The sequence below is a fragment of the Salvelinus namaycush genome, chromosome 35 (assembly GCF_016432855.1).
Source record: "Salvelinus namaycush isolate Seneca chromosome 35, SaNama_1.0, whole genome shotgun sequence".
NCBI classification, from domain to species: Eukaryota; Metazoa; Chordata; class Actinopteri; order Salmoniformes; family Salmonidae; genus Salvelinus; species Salvelinus namaycush.
The window spans coordinates 23,525,675-23,542,462 of NC_052341.1; the positions used below are offsets into that span (position 1 = coordinate 23,525,675).

At 42.0% G+C, this 16,788-nt stretch overlaps 1 protein-coding gene across 2 annotated transcripts; it reads right to left on the reverse strand.

Moving 5' to 3' along the window:
* Nucleotides 1–823: 823 nt before the first annotated feature.
* LOC120029992 (nuclear prelamin A recognition factor-like) lies at nucleotides 824–15,995 on the reverse strand. 2 transcript variants are annotated; one of them, XM_038975309.1, is made up of 11 exons: nucleotides 15,713–15,995; nucleotides 14,180–14,252; nucleotides 13,773–13,982; nucleotides 13,133–13,265; nucleotides 11,516–11,650; nucleotides 10,837–10,955; nucleotides 10,548–10,677; nucleotides 5,733–5,805; nucleotides 3,741–3,878; nucleotides 3,391–3,548; nucleotides 824–3,039 (listed from the first exon to the last, which is right to left on the reverse strand). In XM_038975309.1, the coding sequence occupies exons 2-11, from the start codon at nucleotides 14,234–14,236 to the stop codon at nucleotides 2,783–2,785; spliced, it is 1,410 nt and encodes a 469-aa protein (XP_038831237.1). In that variant the 5' UTR covers nucleotides 14,237–14,252; nucleotides 15,713–15,995; the 3' UTR covers nucleotides 824–2,782. The 2 variants fall into 2 exon arrangements, with proteins under 2 accessions (XP_038831237.1, XP_038831236.1); XM_038975308.1 differs by lacking the exon at nucleotides 15,713–15,995 and having other exon boundaries at nucleotides 14,180–14,362.
* Between the last annotated feature and the right edge of the window lie 793 nt (nucleotides 15,996–16,788).

Below are 16,788 nucleotides of genomic sequence, written 5' to 3' on the forward strand. Positions count from 1 at the left end.
GTCCTGTTGATAGTGTTGTTGAGAAGGCAGAGCATCGCTTTATTATAGACAGACTTCTCCCCATCTTAACTACTACTGCATCAATAAAAAAGAAAACACAACAAGCTTTAGTGTAGTCAATGAAAACAAAAGCTCATGACAAACTCATCTGAAACAATATGTATTATGCACTGCTGAGACAAAGCAACAAACAGGCAAAGCAAACATTGACTTATATATGGTCAAATCTGTTTACAGTTTGAATGGAAAATAAACTAAACCAGACTTTCCTGATTCCCAAGATAGAATACACACTGTACAAGAAAGAGGGAAGATCTGGGCCCTGCTCTAATATCCAGCCACAGCAGCATACTATTTAGAGGTTTACTGCCATCCTCTGGTTGCATTTTTATTTCAATATATACACACTCACAGACATCGTCACTCCAACACAAACACTCACTCCATCATTTGCTCACTCACATATAATATGCACATACATTTTATACTGGTCTACACCCCACTCACATGCAATGCTACTATGTTAATCTTATATCCTGCAGCCTAGTCCCCTTACCACTATACATATATACCTCCATCACTCCAGTATCCCTGTCCCCTTACCCCTATACATATCTACCTCCATCACTCCAGTATCCCTGTCCCCTTACCCCTATACATATCTACCTCCATCACTCCAGTATCCCTGTCCCCTTACCCCTATACATATCTACTTCCATCACTCCAGTATCCCTGTCCCCTTACCCCTATACATATCTACCTCCATCACTCCAGTATCCCTGTCCCCTTACCCCTATACATATCTACCTCCATCACTCCAGTATCCCTGTCACCTTACCCCTATACATATCTACCTCCATCACTCCAGTATCCCTGCACATGCAAATATGGTATTGGATCTGATTTATAAATATTTCCTGTATATAGAATGCTTAATTACTTACTTTGTGTGTTTCATATTTCCATATTTTCTTTTTTCATATTTCCTATTCTTATTTCTCGTGTTTTTCTTCTAGTAATACATTGTTATTAATTATTGCATTGTTGGGTTATGAGTTTGCAAGAAAGGCATTAAACTGTACTTGTGACACTAAAACTTGCAACTATAGTTTACAGAGGTGAAAGAGCCCTAGCCTGCAGTACTAAAATGCAACCTTTGCATCACTTTATTTTTTGTCAGAACAGAGGTGGATGATTTGATGTGTTTTCCACACATTTTCAAAATTCTAGGATCTAGAGTCTATAGCATTCTAGAGAGAAAGAGAGAGAGCGAGGGGTTAAGGGATATATTCTCAGTCCCATTTCAGAATGAATTCAAATCAGACTGATTTCCAGGTTGGAATTGTTTTAACGTTCATCAGTATGACACTGACACTATATGGTCAAATAAAACAATAACCTTAAAAGGGCCAATCTGCGATTGGTACATTCATTTTTGGACTTGTAAATGATTGATGTATACCCAATAACTATTGAAAAATATAACTTATAAATGCCTCATGCTTATATCAACTGTCGTACCCCATCAGAACCCTAAATATGAGCTTGTTTTATTCATTTGTTTGCAAACAATGTAAATATCAACAAAACATTCATTGTTATTTACTGTGTATTCATTCCTCGGGTCACTAATTCTATGTTTTATATCTTTAACTCTGTATTGTTGGAAAAGGACACGTAAGAAAGCATTTCACTGTTTGTCTACACCTGTTGTTTACAAAACATTTGGCAAATAACATTTGATTTGTTATGGTTAAAACTATAATTTTTAAATCATAAATGGTAAGTCTCTCTTCAGGTCTCTCTTGAAAAAGAGATGTTATCTCAATGAGAAAAAAACCGGTATAAAAAGGTTAAAAAAAATACAAATAAATGAAAAAGTATCAAAAGCTTTGTCTATTAATTTGAGAGTGGTTATATTTCTCCATCCCTATCCCACAGCTGTTTACCAAATTGATTGCAGTGATTATTACATGGATGAACACACGCAATGCAAATGGCAGTCACAACAGCACTATCAGCATTATTAGTGAGAAGATCTATCATTTTCAATCAATTGATTGATTGATCATTTTGGAATCACAGGAGACAAAACAACATGTACATTTCACAGTTGAAACAAGTACACCTGGTTTTATGTTGAAGATTTGGGATATTTTTACCCCTCTGAAATGCAATACTACTAAGGCATCTCGATCTTCTTACAGGCTTAACATTCAGTACGTTAACAGGACACATTTGTGTGATAGTTTTCCAGCTTCATCCCCTTGGATCGAATATTATTCCTCCCAGGGTTACTGCTCCTTTGGCTGGCAGATGAAATGTTGTCCATCCTGCAAATGTGTCCCTCTGGATTAAATGTTGTGCTCCGTCACATAATTGATTCTCTCTGGAATCTAGCCCACATATTTGGCACTAGCGTCCTTTTCCCATATCTTCGTTTCCCCCTCCATGGTGTGAGAGCACAGTGGACCAGCCTCCACAGCAGTCTAGAGCAGTGAAACAGATGGAACAACAGCACCACCTTGTGGTGTATTGAAGTAAGTCCAGAATCAAGTCTTTCTGGGATATACTGGTCCAGTCCTTTCCATAGATTATTCTTTAGGCAGGGTGCAAAGGACCACAAAAGCAACATCCAGGTCCTCTGGCCCTCCCCGCCTATACAATGGTACCTATGGGAAGCATTGTAATGGTCCTTAGAAGAGAAAGGGTCAGTGTCCTGATACCACTCATATTGGGCTTTTGGATGTTGAGGTGTGTTGGAGTTTTCTGTGTGTGTGTCTCACCACTGTATGTGCGGGGGCTTTGTGTGTGTCCGTGTCTGGCTGGGGCTCTGCTGGTACTGTGTGTGTAGGAGTGTGTTGGCGTGCGTTGAGTCCTGTCCCTCCAGCCAGTCTTGGTAGAGAATGTGTAGCCCAGGGTTGGTGTCAGGCAGCCTGACTGGTAGACTGCTGTAGGCCTCCTCCATCTGCTGAACCAAGGCTTTGTCCACCCGACCTCCTGTCTCTCCCTGCGCCTGCCCACGACCACTCACACAACCTGGGGAGAGAGAGGGGAGATGGGGGAGAGAATAGAAGAGGGGGAGGTAGAGAGGAGAGAGAGAGAGAAGATGGGAGAATGAAGGGTCAACATTCATTGGGACAATAAAGATCACACTAAATTACTAGTGTAGTTTCTACATGAATTCAGCTTCCTCAGTTACATTTTTTACACTTGCACCGGTGGATTTAAGTTCAATGGCAGCCTAGTCTGGGGTTACTCAATTGTAAAAAACGATTTGTGAAAGAATTTCTAACACAGGTTTTCACAATTGCCTCGTCACATTAACCCAAAACCAAACCAGAACTAGGAAGTAGATGTGACTGACAGGTGGCTGGGCCAATGGGTTACCTCCGGGGCAGGATAGCACTTCTACCAATTGGTAGGGGACGTGTCCTTTCCTCATGCGGTGGACCAGGGTCTGGATGTTCCTGAAGCCGTAGACGGATGCAAACTGCAGCAGCACCTCCCCATCCCGCTCCAGACACACCTCCTGAAAGTCACGGTTCCTAGAGGGAGGAAGGGAGGGGAGACAGAATGAGAGGGATATTTAAACTCACGTCCTCTTTTACAGCCTGCTTCCTCTACCCCCTTTCCTACCCCTCTCTGCTCTCATCCTTCCCTCTCCATCTTTCTCAGTTCAAGGTCTTCAATTTCTCTCTCTGTCCCAGTCATCCCTCTCTCCCCTCCTCCGAACTTACCTGAGAGTCTTGTATGTGATCTCCTCTACATCCAGACTAAACAGTTCAGAAGCAGCATATTTGAAGATGTGTTCCAGGAAGCCCTCCGATCCTCTGCCCTGGTGTCTCACCAAGGCTGGATCCCCCACACCACTCAGGCTAACATGGAGACGAAGAAGAACGTGACACACTCTGAGTCACTGAACCTAACACACAGAAATACACTCACAGACACACGCATAATAATAATAAACTATTTGTTTAGCGCTTTCAATACAAGTAAAAACGTACTTCATATCATAAAATAACTAAACAGAAGTGCTAACAAAGAAACAAAATATAGATTATTCAGTTGTTAGCAATTTTCAGCCAATCTCCAACCTGGAGAAATTGGTTTTCAAACAGCTAAAAGAGTTAAGTGCCAACAGTATTTTTCTCTCTGTCCTTGTACTCTTAGATTTAAGTACTGCATTAGACACTGTTGACCATGAGATGTCCTTCTGGACAGACTGGAGAGGTGGGTTGGCCTCTCCAGTCCAGTTCTAAATTGGTTTGGAACTATTTAACCGGTTGAGAGTTTGTCACCCTTGGTGAACATAACTCAGAGAGAATACATATCACATGTGGCGTTCCAAGGTTAGATTTTGAGTCCCGTACTGTTCAGTTTATATATGTTACCCCTTGGCAGCATTATCAGAAAGCACAGCATTGATTTTCACTGCTACGCACACAATACACAGCTTTACATTTCTGTGTCCCCAGAGGATTTTAGCTCCGTGGATAAACGATTAGACTGTATTAGTGATTTAAATACTTCCTCCAGCTAAATCAAGACCGAGGTAATTATTGTTGGAGCCAAAGCACAGAGAGATAATATTTTTTTTATTCACTAAGCAAGTCAGTTAAGAAACAAATTCTTATTTACAATGACGACCTATCCCGGCCAAACCCAGATGACGCTGGGCCAATTGTGCGCAGGCCCATGGGACTCCCAATCACGGCCGGACGTAATACAGCCTGGAATCGAATCAGGGACTGTAGTGACGCCTCTTGCACCGAGATGCCGTGCCTTAGACCTCTGCGTCACTCGGGAGCCCGCGCTCTAAACGCATAGTTTAATTAATGGGCAATAAAGATAAAACACCAGGTAAAAAACCTAAGTGTTATTTTATATTCTGAACTCAATTTTGAATCCCACATTAGGAATGTGACCACAAGAGCTTTTACCACAGTGCCATGGTACAGCCATTTCTCTCTCAGGCTGATACAGAGAGACTCATCAATGCTTTTATTACAAGCAGGTTTGACTACTGTAATGCTCTCCTGCCTGGTCTACCCAAGAAAGCCATTGGTCCTCTGAAAACATACATAATTCTGCAGCACGGGTACTGACCAAGACCAGACAGAGAGCAAACATTACACCGGTTTTAAGGTCTCTGCACTGGCTGCCTGTGAGTTTTAGAATTCATTTTAAGATTCTTCTATTGGTTTATAAATCAATCCACGATTGTGCACCCCAATACATGTCAGACATGCTTTTAAGTTATGTACCCAGTAGGTTCCTCAGTTAAAAGGCCAGTGCCAGATGAACTATCACAAAGCCTAGGACAAAGAGGCATGGAGAGGCAGCCTTTAGTTATTATGTCCCCAGCCTCTGGAATAGCCTGAGGGGGGCTGAAGCTGTGGACATATTTAAAAGACTTCTTAAATCACATCTTTTTACCTTTGCTTTTCCTTAGGGTGCTTTTTAGTTCAGTTTGTGTCTTTCTTTTGTTTTATGTTTGTTGTGTAGTAAAACATTTCAGCTTTCATTAATTTATTTGTTGATTCTTTTAAAGCACATTGCGTTGCATTCCATGTCTGAAATGTGCTGTATAAATAAAGCTTGATTTGATTTAATTGATTAGGAGGAAGGACACACACACACATCACCGCTTCACTGAGCAATGAGCCCCACATTGAGCACGGACACAAACTTCCTGATAAGAGGCCAGTGAAAAGTGAAACACTCACACGTGGTCTAGAGGGACGGAGTCTAGGTCTGCTAATGACACCTTCATCTGCTCCATCATGTGGAACACCTCCCCTGGAACACACACACACGGATTTACAGTCTTACATTAAACAATGGACAAATTATAAAACCTACAGGTTTACAGTATAAACACGAATGACCTCCCTCACTGTCTGATGTTTCTCAATTTCTGGGGATAGAGAGGGGGTAATGAAGTGGGTCTAGGTATTGGAGACAGGGAATTGAAAGAATAGCTGGCATCGAGGCATCTTGTGAGAGGAGGAGGCTGGAAATGATGAAAGGAAGAAAATAGTTGATGAAAAGAGAGAGAGAAAGAAAGAGGTAAAGCAGATAGATATACCTCTCCCTGTCTTAGTCTGTAATACCAACATGTTTCAAGCAGACCACCATAGTGTTCTTGGGCACAGGGACTAAGATCACCTGCCTAAATGACTACCGAACCGTAGCACTCACCACTGTAGCCATGAAATGCATTGAAAGGCTGGTCATGGCTCACATCAACACCATTATCCCAGAAACCCTATACCCACTCCAATTTCCATACCGCACCAACAGATCCACAGATGGCACAATCTCTATTGTACTCCACACTGCCCTTTCCCACCTGGACAAAAGGAACACCTACGTGAAAATGCTATTCATTGACTACAGCTCAGCGTTCGCAACAACATAGTGCCCTCAAAGCTCATCACTAAGCTAAGGACCCTGGGACTAAACACCTCCCTCTGTAACTGGATCCTGGACTTCCTGACGGGTCGCCCCCCAGGTGGTAAGGGTAGGTAACAACACATCCACCACTCTGATCCTCAACACAGGGGCCCCTCAGGGGTGCGTTCTCAGCCCCCTCCTGTACTCCCTGTTCACTCATGACTGCACGGCCAGGCACAACTCAAACACCACCATTAAGTTTGCTGATGACAACAGTGGTAGGCCTGATCACCGACAACGATGAGAGAGCCTATAGGGAGGAGGTCAGAGACCTGACTGTATGGTGCCAGGACAACAACCTCTCCCTCAACGTGATCAAGACAAAGGAGATGATTGTGGACTACAGGAAAAGGAGGACCGAGCACGCCCCCATTCTCATCGACGGGGCTGTAGTGGAGCAGGTTGAGAGCTTCAAGTTCCTTGGCGTCCACATCACCAACAAACTAACATGGTCCAAGCACACCAAGACACTTGTGAAGAGGGTATGACAAAACCTATATCCCCTTAGAAGACTGAAAAGATTTGGCATGGGTCCTCAGATCCTCAAAAGATTTTACAGCTGCACCATTGAGAGCATCTGGATGGGTTGCATCACTGCCTGGTATGGCAATTGCTCGGCCTCTGACCGCAGGGCGTGTACGGCCCAGTACATCACCGGGGCCAAACTTCCTGCCATCCAGGACCTCTATACCAGGAAGTGTCAGAGGAAGGCCCTAAAAATTGTCAAAGTCTCCAGCCACCCTAGTCATAGACGGTTCTCTCTGCTACCGCACAGCAAGAGGTACCGGAGTGCCAAGTCTAGGTCCAAGAGGCTTCTAAACAGCTTCTACCCCCAAGCCAAACGACTCCTGAACATCAAATGGCAACCCAGACTATTTGCATTGCCCCCACCCCCACACCCTCTTCTACACTGCTGCTACTCTCTGTTATTATCTATGCATAGTCACTTTAATAACTCTACCTACATGTACATATTACCTCAATAACCTCGACACCGGTGCCCCCGCACATTGACTCTGTACCGGCACCCCCTGTATATAGCCCCGCTATTGTTATTTACTGCTGCTCTTTAATAATTTGTTATTCTTATTTCTTACTTTTTTGGGGGTATTTTCTTAAAACTGCATTGTTGGTTAAGGGCTTGTAAGTAAGCATTTCACGGTAAGGTAATACCTGTTGTATTCGGCACATGTGACAAATAACATTTTATTTATGCAGTGCCTTCAGAAAGTATTCAAAACATTTGACTTATTCTACATTTTGTTGTATTACAGCCTGAATGTTGCATCACTGATCGACACACAAACCTCATAATGTCAAAGTGGAATGAAAGTTTTTTTGGGGGGGGGGGGGGGGGGATTAATTACACATGAAAAGCTGAAATGTCTTGAGTCAATGAGTAAGCCCTTTGTTATGGCAAGCCTAAATAAGTTCAGGAGTAAAAACGTACTTAAAAAGTCACATAATAAGTTGCATGAACTCCGTGTGCAATAATAGTGTTGAACATCATTGATGAATGACTACCTCATCTCTGTACCCCGCATTATTTGTAAGGTGACTCAGTCGAGCATTGAATTCGAAACATTCAACCACAAAGAACAGGGAGGTTTTCCAATGGGTCGCAAAGAAAAGCACCTATTGGTAGATGGGTAAAAATACAAAAAAGCAGACATTGAATATCGCTTTCAGCATGGTGAAGTTATTAATTACACTTTGGATGGTGTATTAATAAACAGTCACTACAAAGATACATTGTAGTGACTGTGTACTTCCTAACTCGGTTGCTGGAGAGCAAGGAAACCGCTCAGGGACTTCACCATGAGGCCAAAGAGGCCATGAGGCCAGTTTAATGGCTGTGATGGGAAAAAAACGAGGATGAAAAGAAGAAAGCCTGTCCAGAATAAAATATATTCCAAAACATGTATCCTGTTTGCAATAAGGCACGAAAGTAAAACTTCAAAAAATGTGGCAAAGAATTTAACTTTATGTCCTGTGTCACGCCCTGACCTTAGAGAGCCGTTTTATTTCTCTATTTGGTTAGGTCAGGGTGTGATGTGGGGTGGGCATTCTAGGTTTCAGTATTTCTATGTTTTGGCCGGGTATGGTTCTCAAATCAGGGACAGCTGTCTATCGTTGTCTCTGATTGAGAATCATACTTAGGCAGCCTTTTTTCCCACCTAATGTGTGGGTAATTATTATTTTGCGTGTGTTTGTGTGCACCTCGGTTGCGTCACGTTCTTTGCGGTTTACCTGTTTGTTTTGTTGGTTAAGTTCTTCACTCCTATTAAAAGATGTGGAACGACATGCACGCTGCGCCTTGGTTGTTTTATGACAGGGAGTTTGAGGATAGCGAGCATTTTCCTTTACAATAACCAAAACACAATGCCATATATAGACTGGAAATGTTCACAGTTATGACTTAAATTGGCTTGAAAATCTATGGCAAGACATGAACATGGCTTTATAGGAATGATGAACAACCAATTTGACAGAGCTTGAAGAATTTTTAAAAGAACAATGCGCCAATATTGTACAATCCAGGTGTGCAAAGCTCTTAGAGACTTACCCAGAAAGACTTACAGCTGTAATCACTGCCAAAGGTGACTAACATGTATTGAGTCAGGGGGTTGAATACTTATGTAATCAAGGTACAGGGATTTCAAAAAGATTTCAGTCCCTTTGAATTATTCCACTTTTTCTTTTACATTACAGCCTTATTCTAAAATGGATTAAATTGGGTTTTTATTCCCTCAATCTACACACAATACCCCATAATGACAAAGCAAAAACAAAAATATGATTTAGACCCTTTACGCAGTACTTTGTTGAAGCACCTTTGGCAACGATTACAGCCTCGAGTCTTCTTGAGTATGACGCTACAAGCTTGGCACATCTGTATTTGGGGAGTTTCTCCCATTCTTCTCTACAGATCCTCTCAAGCTCTGTCGGGTTGGATAGGGAGCGTCCCTGCACATCTATTTTCAGGTCTCTCCAGAGATGTTCGATCGGGTTCAAGTCCAGGCTCTGGCTGGGCCACTCAAAGACATTCAGAGACTTGTCCCGAAGCCACTCCTTCGTTGTCCTGTTGGAAGCTGAATCTTCGCCCCAGTCTGAGGTCCTGAGCACACTGCAGCAGGTTTTCATCAAGGATCTCTCTGTACTTTGCTCCGTTCATCTTTCCCTCGATCCGGACTAGTCTCCCAGTCCCTGTCGCTGAAAAACATCCCCACAACATGATGCTGCCACCACCATGCTTCACCATAGGGATGGTGCCAGGTTTCCTCCAGGTTTCTGCTTGGCATTCAAGACAAAGAGTTCAATCTTGGTTTCATCAGACCAGAGAATCTCGTTTCTCATGGTCTGAGAGTCTTAAGGTGCCTTTTGGCAAACTCCAAGCGAGCTGTCATGTGCCTTTTACTGAGAAGTGGCTTCTGGCCACTCTACCATAAAGGCCTAATTGGTGGAATGCTGCAGAAATGTTTTGGTACCCCTCCCCAGATATGCGCCTCGACACAATCCTGTCTCGGAGCTCTACGGACAATTCCTTCGACCTCATGGCTTGCAGCACTGTCAACTGTGGGACCTTATTAGACAGGTGTGTGCCTTTCCAAATCATGTCCATCAATTGAATTCATCACAGGTGGACTACAATCAAGTTTTCAAAACAAATCAAGGGTGATAAATGGAAAGAGGATGTACCTTTGCTATGAGACTCGAAAATGAGCTAAGGGTCTGAATACTTATGTAAATAAGGTATTTATGTTTTTAGTATTTGCTACATTTGCAAACATTTTTAAAAACCTGTTTTCGCATTGTCATTATGGGGTATTGTGTGTTATTTAATCAATTTTAGAATAAGGCTGTAACGTAATAAAATGTGGAAAAAGTCAAGGGGTCTGAATACTTTCCGAATGCACATTAGTGTTTTATTTGTCATAATTTTTTTACAAAGAGTTTGAATTTTTCTTCCACTTTGACAGAGTATTTTGTGTAGACTGACAAAAAAAATGACAAATCCATTTTAATCCCAGAAAATGTGGAAAAAGTCAAGGGGTGTAGAGGTAGAGGTAATGAGAGCATAGTACCTGATGTGAGGACACAGTCCACATCTCTGCTCTCCAGGAGACTGTTGTAGAACTCCTCTCGCACTGCCTCCAGTTTCTTATCAAAGCATGGAGCCACCATAATATGGTAAAGCTTGTCTGGGCTCAGCTTCTACAAACACAAAGCAGACACCACTATTCACCTGCTGTGTGAGATGAGTAACATGGTTAAAACACATGAATAGTGTGGCATCAATCAATATTCACATGTTCTCATGAATTTCATTTAATTGTACGGGGTGGGTTGTTACAACACACAAATAGCGCTGACCTGTTGTTTGGCGAAATAGTCTTTGACCAGACAGCCCATGATCTGTTGAGGAGACCTGGCCGTACAGATGTGAGGAATGACCAGACTGCCCAGAACACGCTCAGCGTACCGGATCCACCCTGAACAGAAGTGGAATAATGAAATTGACATGAGTCCTAAGCTTATGGTTTTATTATCTAAAGGGATGAGGTCAGAGAAAGATGTAGAGCGAGCAAGACAAACAGAAAAAAAAGAGAACATGAGGAGAACGAGTACATGAGAGAGCGTAAGTAAGCATTTCACGGTAAGGCTTACACCCGTTGTATTCGGTGCATGTGACAAATACAATTTGATTTGAATGAGAGAGCAGAAGAGGGAGGGCAACTCCCCTCCTCAAAGGCCTATCTCCAGGGAAGGGAGTGGTGTGAGGCTGTGTCTGTATCTCTCCCTCCCAGCCCGGCTCTGCTATCTCTACTTTCAAATGGGAGCTAGGTCCAACCCTTAATACCCTTACCTTAATAATGCCACACATCCCTCAAACAGCACACAAAACTGTTCAACTGAAACACAACAAAGCTGCTTAATATTTTATACTCAGGTTGTGGTGTGTGTGTGTGTGTGTGTGTGTGTGTGTGTGTGTGTGTGTGTGTGTGTGCAGAGGGAAAGAGGGGGAGGAACAAGGAGATTGTGTAAATATTACCTGGACAGGAGGAGGTGAACATGGGTAGGGCCTGGCTATCATGGTGCCTCCTGCTGTACCTCTGGACAAAGTCTCTCTGGCTCTCCAGAATACTGAAGCCTGCTGCTAGAGTAGTATCAAACACATACTGCACTCCTACAGACAGAAAGGGAGGGTGAGAGAGAAGGGAAGAGAATGATTCATCTGTTACGGTAGATGCCAATGAATGTACCGCACTTTTATTTCACATACACACGCTGTGCTCTACTAATCACACACACACACACTCTCTCTCTCTATATATATACAGTGGGGCAAAAAAGTATTTAGTCAGCCACCAATTGTGCAAGTTCTCCCACTTAAAAAGATGAGAGGCCTGTAATTTTCATCATAGGTACACTTCAACTATGACAGACAAAATGAGGAAAAAAAATCCAGAAAATCACATTGTAGGATTTTTTATGAATTTACTTGCAAATTATGGTGGAAAATAAGTATTTGGTCACCTGCAAACAAGCAAGATTTCTGGCTCTCACAGACCTGTAACTTCTTCTTTAAGAGGCTCCTCTGTCCTCCACTCGTTACCTGTATTAATGGCACCTGTTTGAACTTGTTATCAGTATAAAAGACACCTGTCCACAACCTCAAACAGTCACACTCCAAACTCCACTATGGCCAAGACCAAAGAGCTGTCAAAGGACACCAGAAACAAAATTGTAGACCTGCACCAGGCTGGGAAGACTGAATCTGCAATAGGTAAGCAGCTTGGTTTGAAGAAATCAACTGTGGGAGCAATTATTAGGAAATGGAAGACATACAAGACCGCTGATAATCTCCCTCGATCTGGGGCTCCACGCAAGATCTCACCCCGTGGGGTCAAAATGATCACAAGAACGGTGAGCAAAAATCCCAGAACCACACGGGGAGACCTAGTGAATGACCTGCAGAGAGCTGGGACCAAAGTAACAAAGCCTACCATCAGCAAGGGCATTGAAGATGAAACGTGGCTGGGTCTTTCAGCATGACAATGATCCCAAACACACCGCCCGGGCAACGAAGGAGTGGCTTCGTAAGAAGCATTTCAAGGTCCTGGAGTGGCCTAGCCAGTCTCCAGATCTCAACCCCATAGACAATCTTTGGAGGGAGTTGAAAGTCCGTGTTGCCCAGCAACAGCCCCAAAACATCACTGCTCTAGAGGAGATCTGCATGGAGGAATGGGCCAAAATACCAGCAACAGTGTGTGAAAACCTTGTGAAGACTTACAGAAAACGTTTGACCTCTGTCATTGCCAACAAAGGGTATATAACAAAGTATTGAGATAAACTTTTGTTATTGAACAAATACTTATTTTCCACCATAATTTGCAAATAAATTCATTAAAAATCCTACAATGTGATTTTCTGGATTTTTTTTCTCATTTTGTCTGTCATAGTTGAAGTGTACCTATGATGAAAATTACAGGCCTCTCATCTTTTTAAGTGGGAGAACTTGCACAATTGGTGGCTGACTAAATACTTTTTTGCCCCACTGTATATCACCATACGCACACACCCACACAAAGATCTTTGAGGAAACTACAGGGCTTGTCTGGAATCCCCAGTCAGCACAGAGACATAGATACTGTACACGCTCACTTACCCAGGCTCTTGAGGAAGCCACAGAGCTTGCGTGTGGCCTCAGGAATGTCCAGACCGTACTTGACAGCGAAGAAAGGCAGAGACTGGGGACACACTGACACCACTAGGACCTGGTGTTTGGACACATCACACTTCTGCAATGACAAAAAGTGGGAGAGGGACATGTCAAACGTCGGCCGAGAAGAGAGAGACCATTTACCTGGCATCAACACTGAATGCCCCATACATTTCAGTGAAATCAAACAATCAGTCTGCATGCCAGGCAAAGAGACCAGCAATAACAACACACATTAAAACAAATCTGGCATGAGGTCATCTGGAAACTAAGTACAGCAAAGATAACACAATTGTTCCTCTTTCCTCTCAGACAGTATATACCCTTGTCTCTTTAGCTACTATTGAAGCACAGACATCATAAAGCCTCTCAGATCTCCACAAGTGCTCAGGGAGGCTAATCATGTGAGGTGTCCAGGTTTGTATTCATTAGTGACCACCTCAGCAAAACCTTTTGAAACGAAAAAGGGAAAACATCAGTTGTTATTAGATAAGTTCAAATAGTCCCTCCCTGTTTCAGTCAATTTTCTTCCATTTGGTGCCTATTGGATATGACCCAGGTAGCCTGGTCAGTGGTCCAGTAGTACCTTGTTGAGGCCCAGGACGCGGGCCACCTCCTCCAGGTTCTGTTGGGAGATCTTTAGGCTCTCCTCCTCGGACACACAGCCCTCACAGGACAGACAGGCACTCAGCAACACCTGCTGCTTGAGGAGATGGGAGGAGGCAGGGACCTCTCCGTTGGCTACATCTTCCTCCGGAAGGGAGCTAATGTCTTCATCCCTCTGCTTCTTGTTGCACTGGAAATTACCAATCAACCAACAAATCAATAAATTAATCAATGTTAGAATTGGACACAAAATATGATGTTTGACTATAACATGCAAAAAGTAATGACCTCAAACAACTAGGTCAGAAACGACTGGATGGGCAATTTCAGTTGCAGAGAGACACTTGCACACTGCACAGTGAAACCACAAACATTCCATGGGCTTACCTGTTTAGTGCAATTCTCACACTTCTCCTTGCGTCTTCCAATGTTCTCTTCTGACATTTTTTCTGTGAAATGGCTGTGGGTTGGATTTCACACAAACACAGGATCAGTAAGCCATCCAACTCTGGAATAGACCTGGAATCTTCACAACACTTCTACACATTTTCCTTGGACAACTGTCGTGCCAACTACTCTACGATCCAAACTAAAATGCTAGTATTTGTGTGTGGGTGTGTGACTCAACTCCACCCAACTTCTACATCATTAACCCTGTCCTAACCAATCAGGATCATTCTTCTTATCTCAACAGCAGCATATAATAAAGATGGTAAACTGCCGACGAAACAGCTTCCATATCACAACAAAGTATACATAATTGCACCAAATGTGTCAATAGTCAGGCAATGAAGCTTTATTTGTATAGGCTATGACATGTTAACTACTATGTTGACGGAGATCCAAAGAATGGACCCAAACCCCAAATCATCTGTGTGTGTCCTCTGTATTCAAAATAGGGTTACATAGTATACAGTAAATAAAGACAAAAATAATCATAGATTATTATTATACATCATTCATCATCATAATTGATATAATAAATGCTAAATAAAGGCTGAAGCCTCTGTTAGAACATATAGGCCTATTACCAGGACCCAATATAAACAGCAATTTATTTAGCTATTTATATCCTGGTAAGGGTTAATTAACTATGATTATGCTTTCTGTTAGTTTTAAATCTCTAAACAGTAATTGGAGGGAGAAAAACATTCCTTGCTTGGCAACAAATGTGCAATGTCTGGCATGTCTCAGATAACCTACGATGCCTATACCAGGGTCATCAGCCATTAAATGTATTAGTTAAGAATGGTTCTATTAACAAAGGCTGAGGGTGTATCTCGGTTTGTTTATCCAGCTCTCTCTCTTCTTGTACACGAATCCACATGTAAGGAGATGAACATTTAATTTACCAACTGTGTGGAAAAACAAACACTCAATGTCAAAAGTCTTGGCTTTGTCCCTTCAAATGTGGTATTTCTAATAAGATAAGAGAGGTGCACCTAAATATTTTTTACACAATATGTACCCCTCCAAAACACATGGTGTCAATGTTAACAGAAATTGATGAAACATTCTCCAATGATGAACCTGAAACACGGACACATTTGTTTTACAGATGTTCGCACACTATTAGATTTGAGAGATATGGAGGAGTAAAACTGGTCAGTTTATTGATACTCTGAACTCTTTGAAATGTAGAATGTCATGATTTTGGTCAACGTTATATCCACAAAACCATATCTAAAAAAAAAAAAAAAATCAACCCCCTGCTTTAAAGTGTTTTTGATATAATTTGTTTTAATTGAGTCTCTTAAAATACTAAATAACAAGAAAAGCTTATCTAAAGTCCATTATTATAACGAATTATCTTGTCATGTTTTGTGTCTTTCATGTTCTTGGCCATTCTTGAACTCAATGACATCCGATTTTTCCGTATTTATTACATCACTGCACGCACGCACTCACTCACTCACTCACCCGTTGGACGTTTTCTACTAGTCTGCCTTTATACAAATGACTTCAGACACCTTTCAAGCTGTTTCGTAAAGGAGAAAGGGGGAGTTTGAGCCAGGGTAATATGTGGCAATGTTTACTCAACAATATCTGAAGCGATTACGATACCACTGAAAGGCTATAATGGACAATATGCGACGGTTTCTGTCACAAGACCGTCTGATGTAGAAATTAGTCGGGGGTTCCAGACCGGTTTTCCAGACGGCTTGACATCAGAATTCGTGACCATTGAACTATAAAAGAACCTGAGTGACTCCATTGAGCCCCGGTCAATCAAGGGCGCATGCGTAAAACCCGGTTCCCTTTGGGTGCGTCACTCGCCATGTGAAAACGTTTTTTTCACTTTTGGTGTAAATCAATGACTATATTCTAGTACTGTAAGATACTTAAAATCAAATATGATTGAGATGCGTTTTTTCTTCTTCTATGGGTTTGTGTTATTAAAATATCAGAGACAATTTGTTAGAAATATTGTTTCCTCTACATTTTTTATCATGGGGGGGATAAACTGGAGCTCATGTCATCATCTAATCAGCATAGACGTAACCCGGAAGAAATCAACACATTCCCACTGTGCGTTGTTACTGTAAAATGAAATGAATTGGGACTTCTCTAAAACTTTATACATGTAACTGTCACTATCACCAAGCCGATTTGACACATTATCCAGCGTGTATCATTTTAGGATTCCAGTTGAAAAGTGTAAGGTAAGAGATAAATTAATAGGCACATGGGGATAAATTATTTCATTTATAGGCGAGATGATGAATGAGTGATCGGCAACACTATGAATGTCCCGCCTACTTCCTGGATCATGCCCAGTTTTTGAATGGAATTCAAAATTATATAATCAAATTCATGAAAACGCGGTCATTGAAGATGTAAAATTATATTCGTGGAATAATTTACTTCTATCTGATGCCTTTCATGAACGTTTTCAGTGTTTTCTTTTTTGTAATTGAATAACTTCATAACGAATAGAATTACAAATATATCTTAAAATATATATTTCACAGTGACCTGCTGCAGACTGTGAGGCA